The following is a 22393-nucleotide window of genomic DNA, read 5'->3' as shown; positions in this document are numbered from 1 at the left end:
ATGGGAGTTAGCTAGGCAAAGGGAGCAAGGAAGAGCCTTCTAGGCAAAGAGAAATACATGTGCAAGAGGTGGGAAAGCACACGTTTTAAAAGATTTTCTACCATATTTGGAGGAAAAGTCATGAGAGCTAACCAGCAGTGAGCACTTACTGGGTCAGACAAGATGCTAAGCATTTTACATAATCTCATGGAATCCTCCTAAAGCCCTATTTCCATGAAGGTGGGGCCCTGTTTGTCTTGTCCCCATTGATCCCACTGTATCCTCAGTACCTGGGGCGGCAGCGGGGTAGGAGCAGACGCTTAGTGTTTGTAGACTGGAGTTTACGTTTTATAGAAGAGGAAACGGAGGCTCAGAGAGATAAGGTTACTCAAGTGTTACTGGTGGAGATAGGCCTCCAAGCCAGGGTGGAGCCGAGTGCCTTCCCGGTAGCCTGCTGATCGTCTGGCTCTGTCTAGGACAATGATCTTGCTTTCCCTTCCAGACACATTGGAGTCCAAGCCTAGGCCTGGAACAGTCCTGAGCTGGGCACCAGGACACAGAGGAGGTGCACAGCACATAGCTCCAGGAGAGCCCGCCGCGTGTCTGGTGAGCCCAGTGGGCACACAGTCTGCCGTGGGAGCTGGTACCCCGTTGGAGCCATACCCTAAATGCAGGGAGAAGCCGACATGTCTCAGTCCACCTAAGACTGGAGGTGTGTCTCTCCAACTGAACCTGTCTGCTGCTTGGACACTTCGGCGCAGAGCCTCATGAACAGAAACCTGAGAACTGAAAACTTGGAGGCATCCGTGGGCCCCGAGTCAGACTCTGGGCTCAGTGTCAGTGCTGATGGATCGGCCTCAGATTTCCAGCTTTGGTGTTAAAGCCCAAGAGGGTCAAGCACCTCACGGGTCACCGTTTTATCTGTGCAACCTTAGGACATTTGTCGTTCCTGGGAATTGTCACCTGAGCATGAGGAAGGCCCTCCTGAGAAGGTCCTATGTGCCCCGGCCTCGATAGCACCTCTTCACTGTTGTGCAATCTTCACTGATGCGGAGGCATGGCAGAACAGCTCTTTCAAACAATTCTATCCTCCTTCACTTGCTATTATGCTTTAGGTTCTCCAGTGAATAAAAGTCTTTTCATATGTCATAAAAATGAGTCATTTCAGAAACTCAAAAATAAGTGTACGATGTGCTCAAACTCTTAAGAAAGTTAATACTAACCCCAATCAACACTTCCTACTCACTGAGCATTCTATGTAGATCAGAATATTAGAGTTGCAGGCACCCTAGGGAACACCCAAGTTCACCCTCTCATTAGGCTCAGTTAGGCCAGGTCCCCGAAGCATGCTGACATATGGCCCTGAGAGAGAAATGTGTTATTTTCGTACAGGCCCTCCACAGTCACGGGCTCAGCCGGGGTCTCTGCTGATTATGCCGAGGCAGCACCCAAGCCATCTGGCTCATTTCCACCCTTGCAAAAAAATTCTCTGTGGGTACTCTTTTCTAAGCAGGAGGAATTAGACTCACCACCAGAAGAAAAAGGGCCAATTTTGTTCATCTTCCAGAAGAAGATAAAAACAACCAATGTGATTGCACAAAGTTGCTTGGTAAATAATCTTCCCTTCCTCAGCAGAGCTCAGTGGCGGGCGGGGGACAGGCAACATCCAAGAGCTGCCGTCCCACTGGGTGCATGGACCCTGGAGACAGCTGACCTGACGTGCCACTAGCCTTGAAAGGCATGGGTTTTGAGGACGCCAAAGGCAAATGCCAAGGGATTCAGTGCTTCAAGGAGTGGGTTCTTCACTTGACTTAAGGCTTTTTCCATGCTTAGCAGTGTATTCAGCCATAAGGCAAAACCAGGGAGGGACGCACCATCAGCTTAGGGTGAGAAACACAGCTTCTTAGCTGGAGCATGGCATGAATTCAATAAGGACAGCATAACCCGCTCCTCCAAATGTCTAAATCAGCAGAACGCATTTAGAACGAATTTAGCCTGAACTGGGATTGGTAGTCATTTTGCAAGTCTAAAATGTCTGCCAGTATTTCCCTATAATAAATCAGGACTCTCAGGGTGTTAAACTGCAATTCTGTAGTGAAACCCAAACTGACGGCAAGCCTCATCCTCACCTTGAAACAAAAACCAAAATGTTAACCACTCCTTTTAATGGGATGAGGGTCTTTATCGAACATCTCCCACAGGACTCAAAATTCAGAATGGCATTCCATTCTTCTCATGATAGCAAACGTGCTCAGAGTTTAGGTTAGGACATTTAAATAAAAACTGCATTTTTCAAAAATAACCACATTTAAAAATACATTAGCCCTTTGGATGAAATTTTATATTTACACTAAAGGGTGTTTAAAACTGTTTGTGCATATGTGTGTGTGTGTGTGTGTGTGTATCAATCTTTTTCCAGAATATTCAGAGCCTGTACATCATAAAGGACAGTATTAGATGCCGAAAACCTCAGCTGTACTCATCACTCCATCCCTTGCTTGCCACATGACCTTGACAGTGTGCACTATACAAAAAGTGGAGATTTGGTGCTACAGAGTCCCCGGTTCAAAACCTGCCTGTACCACATACTATGCAATCTCTTATATGACCTAACATGTCATTTAACTTGCCTGGACCTATTTCTTTTTCTAGAAGATGGAGATAATGCCTACCTTAGTATGTTTTAAGCATTAACAATGTTATATCTATGGCAGATGCTCAATATGGCAACCATCAAAGATGTCTCTTTCAAAGCCTAGTTTTCTTGTAGGTGAATTGGGGACAGGAACTGCTTTGTGCCCAGTAATGCACTGTGCAAAGGAGGGGTTGTTATCAAGATGCAGGACGCAGCTCAAATGAATGCAGCTTGTTAGGGAATGCACAGGACTGGAGTTAGGGAGGTGGCCTGGGTGCTGATCTCAGCTCTTCCACTCTTTGGTTAAATATAGATTTTCTGGGCTTCTGAGAACCACCCTAGGAGAGCACAAAGAGTACTCACCAGGGGGACAAGCAGATAGGTGGCAGCTCCCTCAGATAGTGGGTCTGTGATCTCAAACAAGCCAGTTAGGTCTTCCTCTTCAGAAAAGTCTACATGGTTCCTTCCAGCTGGAAAGTTCTAGAATTCTAGAATTACATTTGGGAAAGAGGGAGCAAATAAAACGGACAGGAAGTGATTCATTGGCTCAGAGAAGACAAACTAGGACAGATATGGAGGAGGAAGCATGGGGCTTAAAGGGAAGGGAAGAGGGCAGTGAGCCCTGAAAACCAGAGAACCACCTGTGAGTCTTCACACCCCAGGGTGGGGGGAGAGAGGAGGTAGTGCTGAGTTGTGTTCTTTACCTACACCTCTGTAGAAACAGGCTTTGCAGGCCTGTAGGTTGAATAGGATTCCTCTTCTGAACAGTCATGAGACCTCGGAAAATGTTACAATTTCCTAGTTTGTTTTCTCATCTGTGTAATAGGAATAACACACCAAATAAGGCTGTTGGATGGATTGAGCTAGCACACATGAACAACCTGCCACCTGGCACATAGCATGTGCTAAATAACATTATTGTTCTATTCCATTATGCTATTTCCCCTTCGGGGATGGACACCAAGCTGAAGGAGCATAGACAAAATGATTCGATTTTTAGCTTTTCTCAATTTGAAATCATTAATGTGGTTCATGATGTATTGTTCTGCCCAGGGATCACAAGCCCGGTAAAATTTCCCCAAATCTCTTAAAGCAGACGGAATCAATTCTCCTTCACTTGGCTACTTCTTCAGGCTTTCCCTTTTCACAGAGCAATTGCTGGAGGCTGGCTCTGTCTATTATGAAAAGGGCGACAGACTGTTCTCTTCTCCCCACAACGATCTAAGTAATTTCTCTGGGAAGCACGAGAGAGACCCTAAGACAAGGATGTGAATTCAAACCCAGTTCAGGCAAAGCCTAGAAGGAAACTCCCCTCACACAGGTGGCATTTGGTCCTCCTGGGGTTTAAACATTTGCCTTGGGTACTAATTTACACAGAACACAGTATCAATGAAATAATTGGAATTAGGAGACCAGTTAACTCATTTGCAATTGTTTCCATATGCAATTCTTGAGGTTGCCAGCCTAAGGAATGCAAATTGGTCCTTCTCCCATTTAGTACATTGAAGAAGTCTCTTATTTGGAATTCGAAATTCTGACGAGAAACCACCTTCTAGGAAGGGAGAATCTTGATAAGAGAAAGACATTTATTTTGGTGAGTACAAGCTAAAACATCATTCTTACTATGACCTAATACTATCAAAGATGGCATTTAGTAATGGGTGAGGATATATAAGCTTGGAGTGTGTAATTAGCAAAATACTAAATAGCACAACCAGAGGAGGGGTTGAGGGAAAGCGAGGGAGAGTGATCTGGAAAGGCAGACGGTGGGGGCCAGGAGAGTGAGGTACTTCAGTCCTTCCAAGGGAAAAAAGGGAGGTGAGCCCCAGCAGCTGAGAGGCCTGCTCATGAGGCCTGGGAGATTCTCTCCTGGGGGTGACTGACAGAAATTCTATGAGCTGTGAGAACTCTCACTGGCCCTACAACCCCTGCCCGCAGCTGTCTCTACTCTTCAGAGTTTTGTCTTGGAAGAAGGGACTAATTAGACAGGTGACACAAAAGTTCATGATATTTTTTTATTTTCAGGATGTTATTTATTTACTTATTTGAGAGCGAGCATGAATGGGGGGAGGAGCAGAGGGAGAGGGACAAGCAGGCTCCGTGCTGAGTGCGGAGCCCCATGCGGGGCTCGATCTCACGACCCTGAGATCATGAGCTGAGCCGAAAGCAAGAGTTGAGCGTTCAAGCAACTGAGCCATCCAGGTGCCCCGGAAGTTCATGATTTTTACTAACAGAAGCCCAATTCCCCTATCTCTGCCAAATGCATATTGAACAAATAGTCAAAGCAGGTTTTTTAGGTGCCAAATTCTTACCTGCCTTGGGCACCCACATGTCTAGTCTGGTCCTGGTGCCAGGCACTGCATGAGCTTTCTGAGTGCATCTCATTTGAGATGGAGTCACTGAGATTAAGGACGGGCCACTGAATTGTCAAGATCTTACCTCAGGGGCTGCATTTGATAAAGGCAAGGCAAGGAGAAACTGAATAAAGGGGGAGAAGTCGAAGCTGGTCACCTTCTATTTGATTTATTCTCATCTCAGCGGCAGAGGGAGGCAGAGAGTAAAAAATGGTGTGTGCCAAGCCCTCACCGAACAAACAATAGGCACGTGTAAAAAGGCATACACAATTTAAGGTATTTATAAGAAATAATTTGAAAAGCTTCCGAGTAGCACACAGGCAGTTCTATAGAATCTGGTATTTGGGAGGCAGGACTTATAATTCTAGTCCAGAGGATGAGGAGCCAACATAGGATGAGGAGAGACTTGTAATTTAAAAAAGACCATGCATTTTATAAAATGACTTTTTTTTTTTTTTCTGATCCTTCTTTGGTATACAGATCTTTCTTCTTCTGTAAACATAGGGCTTGAGTTCAAGGTGTGACTCTTTGCTTTTGATCAACCGCTTTTCTGTAGAGCTCAGAGAGGAGGCGGACAGATTCTGCAGCTAGGCACGGGCTTTTAGAGAATCCCCAGGAGTAGGGGAGCATGCCCTCCCCTGCTGGCAGGCCCTCACCGCAGTCACAGTCCACAGTCGGGAAAAGCCATGTTGCAGTGTGGAAGGGAATGCGGAAGAATGAAGCCACGCTTCTGCATGTGCTCGGGGCTCTCGGTCACTGCTCCGGAGGCTGTGTCCCCAGCGTCCCGAGGTCCCTGCCAGTCCCTGAATGGCTGCTGACATCTTAGGTCAGACACTGGTTTCCTTTCCTCAGTGTCTCCCATTGCTCAGGCGCTTCGAGGTGGGTGCATGCCTTTCCTGAAGTACCGCATTTCCAGGGAAAAAAACACGGCCAGCCGGTGTCAGCAGATCACTTTCCTTTATAATCTGGTTCCGTATATGTCGAGTTGTGTCTTCCAGTAGAGAAAAGTCTTTGATCAGCTTTCTAATGTGCTCCTGAAAGTGTGTGTGGGGCGGTGGGGTGGAGTGGGGGGAATGAGCTTGAGAGGGAGACGGAGAGGAAGTCTTCTATCCAGAAGGCCAAACTATCATGTGCTTACTTTGCCCAATAATTCCATTTTTCCCTTTTACTCAACCTTCTCAAAATTTTGTCTTGCAATTCTTTACTTTTTATTTATCTAGTCCATATTTAGCATTAGTGCTAAACTAACAAACAGTAAATGGAGAAACAAGAGCCAACAGGAGAGGGAGAGAGCTGCGTCGATTTGTGAACATCAGTCCCCAAGGATGAGCACCATTGGAAAGGTGGACCTACTTAGAGGTGGGACAGATCTCGCCCCTCCCCGCCCCCTGCCCCAGCATATTCTAGGATCAGTCCAGCTCTTTTCGAGGGGCTTGTTATTTTGTGATCGTTGTAGCATATTTTGAAAACTCCTACTCTTGTTATGAGATCCACACATAAACCTAAAATCGATCATCTGGTGAATGATAGTACAACTGCACAGGGACAAATCGGTACGGTCAACTTCTTCCAACATTTAGACTGTTTTTATTTGCCATTTGTTATAAAAATTGAATCTGTATTTTACACAAAAGGTACTTTAAAACAGTGAAGTTTACCAAAAACCACCAAATCTCAGGCAAAGGGGTTCACCACCAAAATGCAGATTTACATGGTAAACCTGAGGGTCAAAAACATTCAACTTACAAAAAAATCTTACATTTTCGAACAATTCATTACCAGAAGCAAAACCTGATTACATACATGTTTCAAAATAGGTGACAAAATAACAAATTCCAGCTTTCACTGTGAAGCTAACCAAAGAAAATGCCTCTACCCAAGATTGGCCCATTATTTCACTCAGAGTGAAACATTCTGAGGAGCTTTAAAAATATTTAAACATAAATACTTAGGCTTACACACAACACACATATGCACAGACGTATCCATTCTAATTCTATGCCCTTTTGTATTTTTTAAATTGCACCATCTCTGTTAGAGATAATATAGAACATGCAGGAGGCATTCGTAATTGTTTTTTTCAGCAGTGGTGGATTATACAAGTCAAATGCAAAATTTAAACATGAATTAGGTACAACTGGAAACAATCTCAACTCAGTACTGTAGCTCATATATTCTGTGTTAATGCTTTAGTGTTGATGAAATTGTCCATATTAAAAAAAGAAAAAAGTTGAAGAGAATGTAGTCCATTACCAAAGGTACTGAGCAGATAGTTCCCAGCGGATGTAAAAAGTGATGGACCAGAAACAGGAAGAAACCCAATTAAATAGGACTGCAGGTTTTCACTGCTTTCACATTCAACTAAAGATAAGAAATAATTATATCCAGGACATTTTCCAACAGCCATGAGTTTATACCATATCATGTATATAATGTCTTCATAATTCAAACGAGGATACTAAAGAGCTCCTCCCCCTCCCATCAGCCTCCCTCTTGTTTCCAGGAAGAAAGGAACGCAGATTTTGATGCAATATACAGTTCCTGGAAACAAAGTGGACTTACGGTTATATTCTCGTGCTTTTGGTAGGCATGAGAGATCATGGATTGAATCAGCTCTAAATACTGCAGGGATGGGTAAAGTGGAATAACTCAATTAGGCCTCATTAGAGGCCCTGGCTTCCCCCCAAATAAATACATGCTCAAGTATCACTGCGAGTTCTTTAGCACAAATATATTCTGTTATACACAAGTGCTGACCAAATGTAAGGAGGTGAGTGATGGAGTTACCCACGCAGTTAGGACGATGCTAAGAGAATGTAAAGACGGAAGGAGCGTTTTATACAAAATACCGGGGAAGAAAGCTGTCAACCCACAGGATAACTGTTTGATCATTTTAATGGTTTCTGAGCCCATCATTATGCAATATTTTAATTAAACATACAAAATCTGAATCATGAAACGCATGGGGAACAGAAACAAATATTGTCGCTCTCAAACAGTAACATTATGCAAAGAACTCACTGCCGCTTACCACGGCGCAGTAGTTAGTTTACCACAAGAACGAGCTACGCCAAAGTGCTGAGCACCCATGGGTCTCTACTTACCCTGTTTAACGCAAACATTTGTTAAGTGACAGTGAAATATGGTGATATCCAGGGAGAAAGATGAAGACCGAGGATGAAGAATGAAAACACAGTATCTATGTGCCACACAGATGTATCCTAACATAGGTTAGGGAAAGAACACTATACCTTACCAGGAGTGCTCAAAACTGCCCAGGGTGTGTGTGTCTTTGTGTGTGTCCAAGCTCACCTGTGTGTGTCCGTGTGCATATGTAAGTGAAACGAACCTAGGCCATGGCTAGCATAAGCCATCAACTTTGTTCCGAGTCCCATCCACGGGTATTTTTTGGAAAATGCATTAGACATTCTTGGAAATCCTATGCCATCTAATGTGTCCTAATTGAATACATCGCATTTTCCTCATTGAAAATCCTCTTAAATGAACGTGAACACTCGCAAAATGAAGATCTGCTCCAACAATGCAGTAAAGGTGGCATCCAACACCACATTTCCAGTATGTCAGGTGGCGGTCTCAGAGTTCATTGCGTCAGTACTATGTTATTTCAAAAGCTACCTAAACACTGGTGTGTAAGCTTGGAATAAGACAGAAATCTAAAAACTATGGCATCAAAGAACAAGGTTTGTACCAGTAACCATACCCTAGTGTTTGGAAAGCAGTTTACAATATTCAGTATCGATCCTGATAAGTAATAATGTGCTTCCAGAAATTGAGAGAAGCAATAAGGAAGATCTAGTCAATGACTTTTGCAGGGGAACACAACCAGTGTGACTAGTCGTGCAGAAGTTCTAGTTTGTGAGAATGGTAGCAAATCTGAAGTTTGTTTTGAAAACTCTTCTTTCTGGAGGGGGGTGGGATTTTTCATAGAAATTATGGCTAATTATATGGCCACAAACATTTCAATACCTCTCCATGCATCACATTCCATATTCCAAAAACTTAAGATTAATCCAATCCAACATTGAAATCCGTACATATGACAATTTTATTGTGAAACATTAAAATGGCCATTAACTTACATTAAAAAAACAAAAAGAACAAAAACCTCAGATAGAGTCAGAATCTGTTTTCTAAAGTCCTGGAAGAAAGTTTCATCAGTTATGCCTGGGTCCCTGAGAACTTGAATGTTCTGACTAAAGGCAAGTTTTGGTAAGAATTAACATTTTTACACTGCTCCTTCTCATTCAGAATAAAAATAAATGTTTTAGGCAGCTGTTGGTGTTTATAGTTTTATAGCTCATATTATTCAAATTACATTTGACACAAACAATTCCTTTTTCTGAGCTTCAGTTCAGGGGTGTGTGGCAAATGAGGGGAGCTACATTTTGCTGTAATTTAAAGACTCACTTTCACCTTTCTGGAAGGGGCAAAGCAAGAAACAACATACCACACATCACAATTCCATGTTCACAGTACTTTACCCATAGTGTTTTCCAGTTTTGTCTATGTGCAGTTAATAGGTTACTTCATAGTTAACATTCAAAATGAGACCGGCATCGTAATGCCTAGACCCATCAGAGAAAAACATGGTACAAATGTACATTTCCCAAAAAACGAGTCGGTTGACTTTATTCATTTTACAATATGCATGATAATAAAAGGCTAAACACAAAGCTCTTTACAAAAAAAAGAGCAAAATGTATTCCAGGAAAGTTAGACAAAGGCATGAGATGAATTTCAGTTAAATGGATCTACTGCTTTGTGAGCTTTGAGAATTCTTAAATACTGAACAGAGGCGGAGTGTTCTACATTATAATCGTATCTAGAGATCATGCAGATGGAGAAATATTTTGCTTTAAGTCTTAATTTCTCCAAGTGTTTTGAAGTCAATTTTAAGGATTCAAATCTGTACCTCTCCCCTCCATCACAGTTTTTGAAGTAATTAAGAATTGTTACCCGTATGATAGCACAGCGACTAGGGAAGAGAGAGGTAGATGATGCGGCCATCCTCTTATAAGGAACCCCCCCAAATATTTCAGGGCAAGAAACACAAGGCTTGTGTTGTCCAAAAGTAATGAGCTGCAGAGTACCAAAACATTCTGGGGCAGGATGCACACAAATATGAGACTCGTAAGCCCCCAAAACCAAGTATATTAATAGTAAATTCTTAAAGAAATGCATGTGTTCTCTGTACCTTACAGAAATTATTCTCACATATTTTGAATCTAAGATTATACCATAGAAAATAGTTACATGTTTTACATTTAATATAAAAATGATTAGCAAATAAAAAAGGCTTTGATGATACATAAGAAGACATTTTAGGAAATAGATCAATTTTCAAGGTGCCCCGAGGGTGACATGTCCTAAGTACCCTGTCCTTTTCTATGCAAGGGCCAAACACAGGCACGTTTTCAGGGTTCACCCTTGTTTTGGGGCTTTTTTTTTAGGGTTCATCATTGTTAAGAGAAAACAAGATGAAGGAAGACTCGAGCGAGCTGGGACAGGAAATAAAATCAAGCCAAGAAGGAATTTGGCCAAGCACAATGTACACCCTGCCTAAAAATATTTAAGAACATAAATCAAAGACAGTGTTGAGTATACATCAAGGACATTTATACTTATGAATTTATGGTCTAGGTGATAAATACCAAAACAGGAAGTCAGTGAAAACAAGTGTGCAAATAAGTAAGTAATGGGGACTGGGGGGAGGGATATGAAAGAATATCTAATCTTCAAGGTAAAAACTGCAAGGTAGAGATTCAATAATTCTGTGTCCCCCATGCCACCCTCGAAGTGTACTTCTTACATCTTAGTAAGTTAAAGATCAGTTATTCACAAAACTTAAGTTCAGTGTTAACACTTTTGACCTGTTTAACTTAGGGCTAGACACTGAGTTGCTTTAAAGACATTTGGTTATAGTTAGTCATAATTATTACCCATTTTTCATCCTTATAACTTAGAAAATTTAGTTCTCATTTAAAGCCCTGGGGCAAACTTTTAAAAATTATTTTCTCTTTAGGTCAACATTTATCTAAGCACGTCTACAAACGTTCTGTTACAGGGAGAGGAAGAGTGTTGAGCAAATTCTCCTCTACAATCAGACAGCTCCGTTTTAGGGACTGACATCCTTCCAGTTCAGGAGGAAGTGTTTCCAGGTAATTACCAATGAGCTCCAGATGAGTAAGGTTCGACAGCTCACCCACGTGAGGGGACAAACTCATCAGGCTATTTTTCCCCAAAAGTAAACACTGCAGCTTTTTGCACTGAAACAGCCCATCTGGTAGCGTCTCAATCTGGAAAGGGAAAAAAAGAAGCCAGTAAAACTGCTTTTCTACGGCCTATGATAATGCATTTGCTTATTTACACCCCTACTGTTTTCCAAAAACATTTCCGGACATTTATAGGAATCCATAGAACAATGATGATAAATTTGAAGGAGATGGAAAAGATAAAGGAAAAATAAGAACGTCCTGACTTGAAGTCAGCGCTGAGGCTACCATGAACTTCTAAACCCTTGCTGTATATGTGGGTGGGCAAAAGATTTGATTCTAAGCATTCTAACAAGCAATTCTCAAACAAAACCTAATTAGTCACCTACTCATGGTCCCTAAGATAAACAACAACAACAACAACAACGGTATTTTAGGAAAATCATAATTATTCTTGAGGTCGAGGATCACAAATAACTTTTCTCAAGAATCCTCATAAAGAGTTACTGTGTGATGTAATGAGCAATATCCTCAAAAACATTGTGAGTACAGACACAAGGCTATTTCTAAGGGTTTCAAACTAGAGACTGAAAACTTCATTCGGTTAAAAGAAAAAAGTCGACTCAGACACAGACAAGAAGACATGATCATCTATACGTGCACATTTCATTTCCCTCTACATATACATTCCTGAGTATTTACCCTTCTTCCTGCCCTCTGGCAGTTTCAATTAAATCATGTAACACGGAGAAATAATTTAAAATATGATAAATAGCCTGAAATTAGGTCAACTCCTAGGACTGCTCAAATGAGCTGCTCCCCCATGTGGTGGGTGGATTGCATGTGAATTTCTAAGGGAGCCACAGTCCACATGTGAAAGTTGGTTGGAAAAGACATCCACAGAAGAGCTGAGATTGGAAAAGACATCCACAGAAGAGCTGAGAGCAAGCATCCTCAACTCTCACCATGCCACTGCGAGGTGAGTTTGCACCAGGCAGTGCTGGACAGCACACACCCCAATCTCTAATACTCCGCATATTTATGTACCTGTGGACAGGGCATCTTTGCAACTATGAATTAGTGCAGGCTCCTTCCTTGGTTCAGGACGTGGCTTTGTTAGACACGGGAATGAAAGGGGCACTCAAGAGCTCAGGCTGCTCCTCTGATGGGCTAACACAGTCCCACTGAGCCAGCTCTCCCCTGGAATTTCCAGGGTCATCCAGAACTATCTCCTCAAAAGGATAAACATTCTCTCTACAAACCAAAAAATGGTCAAACTGCATTCAAAAATGCTCATTATATTGGAAATTCCCCTCTCCTCCATCACTGCCACATACACTCAGTACCGGATATCCTTGGAAATAAATCAAATGATCACCATTGCTAAGTACGGCATTCAATAAAGCTCATCACTGTACACCAAAATACTAGGGATAAGCAAAGGAAAAATATCTACCCTTTCATTTCATTCTCTTCTCAAGAATACAGATGCAAAACCATACATATGTAGATTTCAATGTAGAGACGTGGCAGAGAGATGAGAGATGGGAGAAATGTAACCCCTGGGGCGCCTGGGTGGCTCAGTCATTAAGCATCTGCCTTGGGCACAGGTCATGATCCTGGGCTCCTGGGATCAAGCCCCGCATTGCATTGGGCTCCCTCCTTGGCGGGAGGCCTGCTTCTCCCTCTCCCACTCCCCCTGCTTGTGTTCCTGCTCTCGCTATCTCTCTCTCTGTCAAATAAATAATAAAATCTTTTTTTTTCTTTTAAAGAAAAGAAATGTAACCCCTTTCTAATGCAACCTCTTCTGGTCATACACCTGCAGCTCAGAAGTAGGGTCAGTGACGTACAAGTAAACAATCTGTCCTGTGCAACCCAAGCTCAACCCTGAGAGTGCCTATTAGTGTCTAAGCAATGACTTAAGCAAGCCAGCTGAAAAAAGAGGGTAGGCTTGGCTCATCTGTATTCAGTAAATGCGTGCAGAGAGCCTCCTTTTGTGCCAGGCTCCCAGTTAGGTGTTGAGGATAAAGTGCCGAGCAAGACAGATAGGTCTTTGAGAACCACAGTCTAATGCAGGGTTTCTCAACCTTGGCACTGTTGACATTTTGGGTGAGAAAATTCCATTTGTGGGGGTGCCCTGTGTACTGCAGACTATTTAGCAGCAACCCTGGCCTCTGCCTACTAGAAGTCAGTGCTACACCCCTCCTCAGCTGTGATCATCAAAAATGTCTTCAGATAAATGTCTCTATGGGGGCAAAAGTGCCCCCATTTGAGAAGTACTGGTCTCCTGGGTGAGAAATACTAAACAGTTAGGTGAATAATTAGTCTGTAGTGGGTGCTGGGAAGAAGGGACTGTATCAGAGGCTGTGTCGGGACTCCTCCATCTCCCTGGTTCAGTTAGTTTCCAGATGCCCAGCAAGTACCTTGCTTAATTGGACTCCTTTCCACTAGGTGAATACCCTGAAGCCATTGCCATCACTCTCCTTCTGTCTGGCTATCAGTGCTACCATGTTCTCCCCCATCTTCTTTCAAATTCCCAAATTTGTGATTTTAGCGACTTCTCAGCCCCCTAAGACAGGAGAGGGATTTCATAAGGCAGTGGGAGTGAGCCACTGGGGTCCCTCAGCTGTGCTGCTGTCATGAAAGTGGGGCAAGGGCTGCAGTGAGCGGTTCTCCTTCCCCAGTGCCAAGTGTCCGTCTCGGGGAATTTCACTCGGTGTCAGCAACCAGCTGAGGCACAAGACCTTTTGTCACCTACCTGAATTCAATTATGTTAAAGGAGGCTGGGGAGCTGTGTTAGAGACACAAGACTTTCCTTCAATTCAGCAATTTTATACTGAAAAGTCTACTAACACCTTTAAAAATAGTTTACCCTGGGGACGCCTGGGTGGCTCAGTCAGTTAAGCATCTGCCTTTGGCTCAGGTCATGATCCCAGGGTCCTGGGATCGAGCCCCACATCGGGCTCCCTGCTCAGTGGGGAGTCTGTTTCTCCCTCTCCCTGCTGCTCCCCCTGTTTGTACTCTCTCTCTCTGGCAAATGAATAAATAAAATCTTTAAAAAAAATAGTTTACCCTGAAGCTTACGAGAACATCAAAAACATTTTGCCTTGGCCAATACATTTTATTAAAAAATTTTAGATAGCATTTATTTATTCTCAATTCATTTAACATGCTCTTTCCTAGACAATATAATATATGACCCCAAAAGGAAGAACTCACCCTCATGGACTACCAATTTCTTCTAAAAAAAAAAAATCGAAAGAAATGTTTGCAGACTATCAGGAAGATGATAGACTTCATATGCAGAATGTTTTTTTAACAGAATAAACTATAAATGAAACATGCAATAAGCTATCAAATAAACTGAAAAAAAGAGAGAAACTAATGCTACATCCTAGAATTCTCTGGCAACAAAGTTTCTTGAACAAAATGTAGTAGAGCCCCCGGACATCCAAGGAAGGATGGTCCCCTTCCTGTATCTACTGCTGACATTTGATAATTAAATACTCCCCTGTTTCCAGAGGCTGAGACCTTACTTCAGAATCTGTCTCAATGGCAGATTTCCCTTTTGTTTTTTTCTGGCCATTGAACACATAATCTCAGAACACGCTAACCAAATCCATAAAATCCAATCATTTCAGGAAACAAAAATGAATATTTCCATTTCTAAGCAGCGATGTCACCATAAGCTCTGCCACATAAATGATCTTCAGAAGGAATTTCTACTTCCAGCTACAAGTCTTTGAGTTAATAAAAGAAATGCATTAAATGCACAAATGTAGAAGTTGGAAGACCCAGGTGTAAATTGGAGTGGTTTTTAAGATTTGAGTGAGACTATTATGTCTTCCCACCTTTCCTATGCTTCTCCATCACATTCAATTCAAGTTTTCCATCACATTCAATACCATCATAATCCAATTACGCTTTGGCACTGGTATAGAGATGCTGCCTCCTCCTCTCCCATCTCCCACGCCCATCCACACACACCACTGCTTCCCGCATCAGAGCATTTGGTTTGACGCATCTGAGATGCAGTAGAGGGAGGGTCAGAGTGGGAGCTGGAGCTCTTGGGTTCCATCCCAGATCCATCGCTAGGAAGCTTCAGACTTCAGGCAAATCGCTCTGAGCATCAGTTTCCGTATCAGTAAAATGAGGGCAGTAACTAGAGCAGAGTTGGAAAGTTTTTCTCTAAATGCGTAGGATAGTAAATATTTTAGGTTTTGTGGGTGAAGAAGCAAAACTGAAAATATTATGTAGGTGCTTATACAACAGGAGAGAAAAAATTTCATACATTTTTAAATGAGGAAATTAAAAATAGAATAACAATTGAGGATAATTTTTTTTGTAATATAGGCCCACGAATGAGAACAATGGAATTTATTCATGGCTACTGAGATTTGAATTTCATAGTTTTCATGTGAGACAAATGTTATGTAAAAAAAAAAGGGCGCCTGGGTGGCTCAGTTGGTTAAGCGACTGCCTTCGGCTCAGGTCATGATCCTGGAGTCCCGGGATCGAGTCCCACATCAGGCTCCCTGCTCAGCAGGGAGTCTGCTTCTCCCTCTGACCCTCCTCCCTCTCATGCTCTCTGTCTCTCATTGTCTCTCTTGCAAATAAATAAAATCTTAAAAAAAAAAAAGATTCCCTGACCATTAAAATATTTTAAAAACTGTTCTTCAGTTGGGGCTGTATACAAATTTAAAAAAGCATTCTTAGCTCAGGCTGTGGGTGGGTTTTGGTCCCATGGCACATGGTATTCCTTTCAGATATAAATCTTCATTTTTTGTTTTTAATTTATATTCCTACTTCTAAATCATAACTGATTAAACTTTTTCAAGGGGTTTTATTTCTTGATTGTATTCTCCCAACCCTTCCAAGAAATGGGTTACAATTAGAGCCTCCTTTGAAGGTGTCAGTTCATGCTAAATATCACTTTCAAGCTCAAGTCTGACCCCACCTACTGTCCAATGAACTTAAACCTGAACTTGACTGGCAGACTTCAAGGCATTCTCCATTCTGACCCACCTTCTAAATGCTCTCATCTCTGATTACATCTGGGCATGCCTCTGCACATGACCTCTATCCTTTTACATTTCCCCAACCCCCAGTGTTCTTAGGAACACTCCTCTCAAGAGTTACGATTAAAAAAAAAAAAAAAAAAAAAAGCATCTTGGGCTCCTGGCTGGCTCAGTCAGTAGAGCATGTGACTCCCGATCTTGGAGTTGTAAGTTCGAGCCCCACATTGGGTATAAAGATTACTTAAAAATAAAATAAAATAAAAAGAGCATCTTGCTCAAATATATTTGGCAAACATTGCATATATCATACCTCCCTCTTGGAGAAGCACAGTGCATATTCAACTACTAAAGGCTCTGAGGAATCCTGCAGCAAAAAATATGATAAAAAGAAATGTTTAGTGTTTTGTGTGATAACACCTATTACTATCTTGTGGAAGAAACTCTAGAGTGCCCTCTCTGTGAAAGTCTGTCATTTGGGGGATGCCCAGTATCTTCAATGTTTGGAGAATTCCCTACCTCATCTTGGTGGGACTCTTGGTGGGAAGCAGAGTCCACTTCCCACTGGAGGAACTGACACCATATTCTAGTGTTCCCAGATCCTTTATAGCTTGAGTGTGGGGTGGGAATTCAAAAGCTCTGCCAATCAGGTGCTCAAACTTGGACTTTAAATCGGGGCTAGTGTCACAAAGCAGCAGAAACCACGAATAACTTATTTTGTGGGAGAGCGAGGGCTGCAGTAACAGCAGCATCCAGTTTTCAGGGTGGGATGGTCAGCGGCAGGGTATCCTCACCATTTTGCTTTTGTGCTATGCTTTTGGCATTTTGGTTATCTGACTAATTTTATGCTTAATTGTTTTCCAAGCTTGATTCTGCAGCCTTTCAGTGATAATATGACACAACAGCCTTTCAATAAATGTCTTTTCTACTTAACCACAGAGAGCATTTGTTGACTCCATCCATGAACCTGGTATACTGCCCAACTCTAGAAGAGTATTTTAAAACCTCTCCTTTCAGGAACCTTTACCAACTTTTATTCCAAATGGACGAATCAACTCACATTTCTGAGTATGTGCACATATCTAAATACTTATGCATCCAATTTGAGGTTTTATTTTCTAATTTTAAAAAAATATTTTGGCCTATGTCATAGAATCTTAGGAATCTCAAAGTTAGAAGGAACCTTGAAACTGAAACATGAATCCCTGATTCCCTTTAACAACACTCCTACCAAGTGGTTGACAATCTATATCTGGACAGTTTAATAAGAAATCACTTCCCCCTTCTCAAAGGTTCAATTTTTGGACAGCTTTTTGGGAAATATGAGAAATCTTTCCCCTGCTTGTCCTGGTTCTAACACTCATGGTTACTTGCAAGAAGATTTCTATTTAAGTTTTCCAAATATTTAAAGACCAATATTGTGAACTATTCTTTCTCCCTTCCCTCCCCAATACTTCTTATCTTGAGGCTAACTGGTCCGTTGGAGTACTTTTCACCTCTCTGGCTGCTATCTCCTGAGTGAGTTCCACTTTCTCCATATCCTGATTAAATAAGTCTCTTCACAGTTCTGATGAGAGTGTTCCTCACCCATTCAAAGGTGTCATGGTCATTGTTATGGCTCTGGGATGCTCGGCAACTGCTGGTTATTAGACTTCTGAGACAACTCAGCCTAAGATATCATTCTATTTTGGCCATAACTGCCTTCAGCATAGGGCTTTTCTTTTCTTTTCTTTTTTTTTAAGATTATTTATTTATTTATTTGAGAGAGACAGAGCACGAGCAGCAGGGAGGAGCAGAAGGAGAGGGAGAAGCAGACTCCCCACGGAGCAGGGAGCCCAATGCGGGACTCGATCCCAAGACCTCGAGATCATGACCTGAGCGGAAGGCAGACGCCTAATGACTGAGCCACCCAGGCACCCAGTATAGGACTTTTTATGTGCGCCAAGTATCTTCCCTTACTCAAGATAAAATGTGTCTGATACTCGTACCTAGTTTCTCTTTTAGATGTGGTCAAGTCAATAAACTTGGTATCGAAAGTACCAGTGGTCTTTTTTTTTTTTTTAAGATTTTATTTATTTATTTCACAGAGAGATAGCGAGAGCAGGAACACAAGCAGGGGGAGTGGGAGAGGGAGAAGCAGGCTTCCCACTGAGCAGGGAGCCCGATGTGGGGTTCGATCCCAGGACCCTGGGATCATGACCTGAGCCGAAGGCAGACTCTTAACAACTGAGCCACCCAGGCGCCCCCAAAAGTACCAATGGTCTTAAGGTTTTATTATATTAAACTAGAAAAACACATTAACCTGCTTACACACTTAAATAATTCATGGCCAGCTAACAATTTAATCAGCTGCAACTTTCAAAAATTCATGTAGTGATATAACCACATAACAACTTAGTGGACCCAAAGCCTTTCAAAATAATTATTTGTATTTTTTATTGTTGACTTAACAAAGGGAAAAGTATAACCAAAATACTAATATTAATGAACGACATGATTAAACAACACTAATGATAAATCTCTAGACATATAGTCTTCCAAGTATGGTCCCCACACCAGCAGAATCAGCTTCACCTGGGATTTTTTAGAACTGTCAACTCTTGGATCCTACACCAGACCTACTGAATCAGAAACTCTGGGATTGGGGTCCAGCAGTCGGTGTTTTAACAAGCCCTTCAGGTAATTCTGATGAACACTGCTAATCTAGATCAACCCTCAAGGAGTTTTACAGCTTCATAATCTTTTAAGACTCTTAAGATTTCTCATTTATCTTAGAATGGGTTCTAGCCTTTTAACATATGAATTAAGTCTTAGGGTTCTAAAAATCAGCAGGAATTTTGCTCTCATTCCCCAACTTTCTGGTGTTTTCCCAACAATCCATGGTTTTTGAAAATAATGTCTGGTGATTAATATGTTTATTAGCTAACACCATGCTCATAGTGATATTTAGCATGAAATATGAATTACAAAAAGTCTAGGAGATATTACATTTATGGGGGTGGGGTAAAAGAAAATAGCTCCCATTTTCTACAACAGGAAGATAATTTTCATTTTTTGGCAGACCTGATTTCTGAAAGATTTTTTTCCTTCTTCTCATATGGACATTACCATCGCTCTCTTGCCCTTTTGGCTAGCATGATTTTTTCTTCTTTTCCCTCCTGCTTCACATTTTAACCTAGGAAACTACTCATTTATTTTTTTTTTCTTGTTTCAGTGAAGTCAAGTTTTCCTTAACTTGGCTTTACTGTTGCAAATTATGGTTCATTTTTAAAGTATGGATGCTGGAAAAAGCTTCTAAGAAGCCCTAGTGTTGCATTATAGAACCAGGCCTTTCATTTTGAATTGTCTTTCTAGACATGCATGTAGATTTCAAGTCTTTTTTACTGCATCACAAAAAAGATTTATGAATAATTCATGATCCCAGTATTTTTAACAGAAATTTCTTCTGCTAGGACAGATCTGGAAAGCTAAAAACTCTTATGAAGCTTTCTAACTACTTAAGATCTTTCCAAAATAAAAAGTAAGCTCTGTTATAACTAATTAGTTTAAAATACTTCAACTGTGATGTTTATGTAAAAAATGGGGAAAGAGAATAAAGAGAACATTCGTTGAGCAATTACTATGTGCTGGGAACTGTGCCCAGTGCTTATATATATTTTTCTCATAAAATCTCCGTGACGACTTGTAAGTTAGATCAAAAACTGATGCTCAGTGTTTTGCTAACCTACTCACAGGCACGTATCTAGTAAGTGGTAGTCAGGCCAGGCTCAGAGGATGCTTCGTAGGACTGAAAGTCCATTTTCTTTAACCACATTATACACTGCAACAGCAGATGCTCAAAAGACTGGCTAAATAGAGGGAAGGATGGATTTACTTACATTGTTGTTGGTCACAGCAAAGTACTGCAAATTACTCAGATACTGGATTTCTTCTGGAATGAAGGTCAGGTGGTTATAGCTTAGATCCAAATAATGTAGTTTGGTGCATAGGAAAAGCTGCAGGGGCAGATTCTCAATATTATTATGGTTCAAAGAGAGCTGCTCTAGATTAGATAGTGCCCCAATCTGGGCAGGAATATAAGCAATGTTATTGTGCCACAATTTTAAGCAGGAAAGATTCTGGAGATGCTGAAAGCTAATGATCTCCTCCACAGTTTTAAGGTTATTTTCTTTAAGATCTAACTCATGCAAATTATTCAGGCTGAAAATGGAGTGTGGGATGCGTTCCAGGTCACAGCTGATCAGCTCCAGGCTTTTCAGGTTGACCATCTTTTTCAAGTTGTTCAACACAACCAGTTTGCTTCCCTCATTATCGAGGGACAACTTCTGCAGTGAAGGCAGGAGGTCTGTAATGACTTGTGGGATCCGGGAGAGGCTGCTCTTCAAGTAGAGGGTCCTCAGGTTTTTTAAGTCCTGAAAGCCCTCCAACTGCATGGTACTCAACTGCTCCGGGAGAACACAGCCGGACAGATAAAGTTCCTTGAGACTCTTCAGGTGAAATACCCAGCGTGGGATTTTCCCCATTTCGGTGAATTTCAGGCGGAGGATTTTTAAATTCTCCTCCAGAAAGCCCAGCGCCGGATGGTCCACCACCAGGGACGAATGGTACACATGAAGCTCCTTGAGGTTGACCAGCTGTGAGACTGCAGAGGGCAGCTTGACCTCAGGGATGAGCTCCAGGCTGAGCACTTCGATTTCTGTCAGCTCAAAGACATTGTCTGGAAGACCATTTAGCATAAAAAGGTGCAGTGCTACCTTGTCCTGGGAATTTTTCACAAGCTTACTTTTCAGTTTCTCAACCGTCCATTCGTTATTGAGGTTGATCTGTTTCAGTTTGTTCTCACTGACCTCCGACAGGAATATGGAGAAGCGTTTGGAATAGAGAGGATCATACTGATCGGCCAGATGCAGGATGAAGGCAAAGTCATTCTTGACGTCAGGGATATCGCTGTAGTTGCTTTTCTCTCTCAACGCCTCAAAGGAATATTGCTTCAGAGAACTCCTCAGCATCCACCACAAGCTGTAGGAGGAGGTGAGACCATAAAGTATAACCAAAATCACATAAAACGAAGCCAGGACCTTAAATATTTCTGCCAAGGAGTAGACACACTGGTAGCGCTTGTAGCCGGTAAAAGCTTGCACATCGACCGAACAGTCAATTTCAAGAGTGATGTAGGTTAGAAAATATGGAACGTAAGTTATGATGAGGACAAACAAAATGACCTTCACGATGATCTGCTTCAGATACACTCTATAAATGAGGTCCTTCTGCTCCACATGCAGGCGGAACCTTTTCACTTTTTCAAAGATGGCTTTGGCCTGTTCGCCCTCCTTCTTGTCCAGGACACTAGAAGTGGGGCTTTCGATGCCAGCTGACTCCAAGCCAGGCTGTGGGTAGGGCAATGACTGCTTGCTGGAATCAACATCGGCTGAACACCCTGAGGATGAAAGCAGAACCTTGGACTTGGAGAGTGTCAGGGGCCTCACTGATTGCTCGGCCACCGTTTCGGACAGGGCACGGGTGGTCCACGGAGAATCGAAGCACTTGTGAAGGATGGCCACAAAATGCTCGAGCCTGGAACTGGTACTGGGGTAGTGAAGCCAAAAGTTGCTGCAGGCTGCAAAGATGAGTGTGTGCAGGAGCACCAGGTAGGGGAAGAACTTGGCGAACCAATGGAGCTGCTTCTCGTAACAGACGGCGTCGATGTAGGAGTACTGCTGTCGGTGGAGGTCATTCTGGATTCTGAGGGGGAGCGGAAGCGGGGTCCCGGGATCAGAGGAGGACGTGTTGGCGCTGGCTTTCAGGAGGTCCCAAGGCACGGCACAGTGATTGTCAAATTCCACCTTACATGGAAGACAGCACAGAACCCTGCTCTGTGTGAGCTGGAGAGCTCCAGCCAGCACGGCCACCAGCAGCATGATCAGGGTGATGTAATACCAGAAGACGTCCCACCATGGTTTTAGGATGTGATAAGATGACTGGGCGTCTGCTAGACATTTCAGCTCTGTTAGTGTAATCATGATTTTCCCTTGTAGGAGTACAGGAACTGGAAGAGGAAAAGAAAAGAAAAGCCACTGAAGCAAGTATCCAAAACTCTAATGGCTTGTCCTACCCAGGTAGGATTTAGCTTGGGGACAGAACCTGGGAGGCAGGGCTTTTCAGAGGATACAAAGGTCT

At 42.3% G+C, this 22393-nt stretch overlaps 1 protein-coding gene across 1 annotated transcript; it reads right to left on the bottom strand.

The window, feature by feature from the left end:
- Window positions 1-7750: 7750 nt before the first annotated feature.
- LRRC8B (leucine rich repeat containing 8 VRAC subunit B) lies at window positions 7751-22264 on the bottom strand. The gene is made up of 2 exons (XM_021690199.2): window positions 20095-22264; window positions 7751-11285 (listed from the first exon to the last, which is right to left on the bottom strand). The coding sequence occupies exons 1-2, from the start codon at window positions 22234-22236 to the stop codon at window positions 11034-11036; spliced, it is 2394 nt and encodes a 797-aa protein (XP_021545874.1). The 5' UTR covers window positions 22237-22264; the 3' UTR covers window positions 7751-11033.
- Window positions 22265-22393: the final 129 nt, after the last annotated feature.

The sequence above is a fragment of the Neomonachus schauinslandi genome, chromosome 4, assembly GCF_002201575.2.
Source record: "Neomonachus schauinslandi chromosome 4, ASM220157v2, whole genome shotgun sequence".
In the NCBI taxonomy this organism is placed as follows: Eukaryota; Metazoa; Chordata; class Mammalia; order Carnivora; family Phocidae; genus Neomonachus; species Neomonachus schauinslandi.
This window is presented reverse-complemented; position numbering and strand designations above follow the sequence as displayed.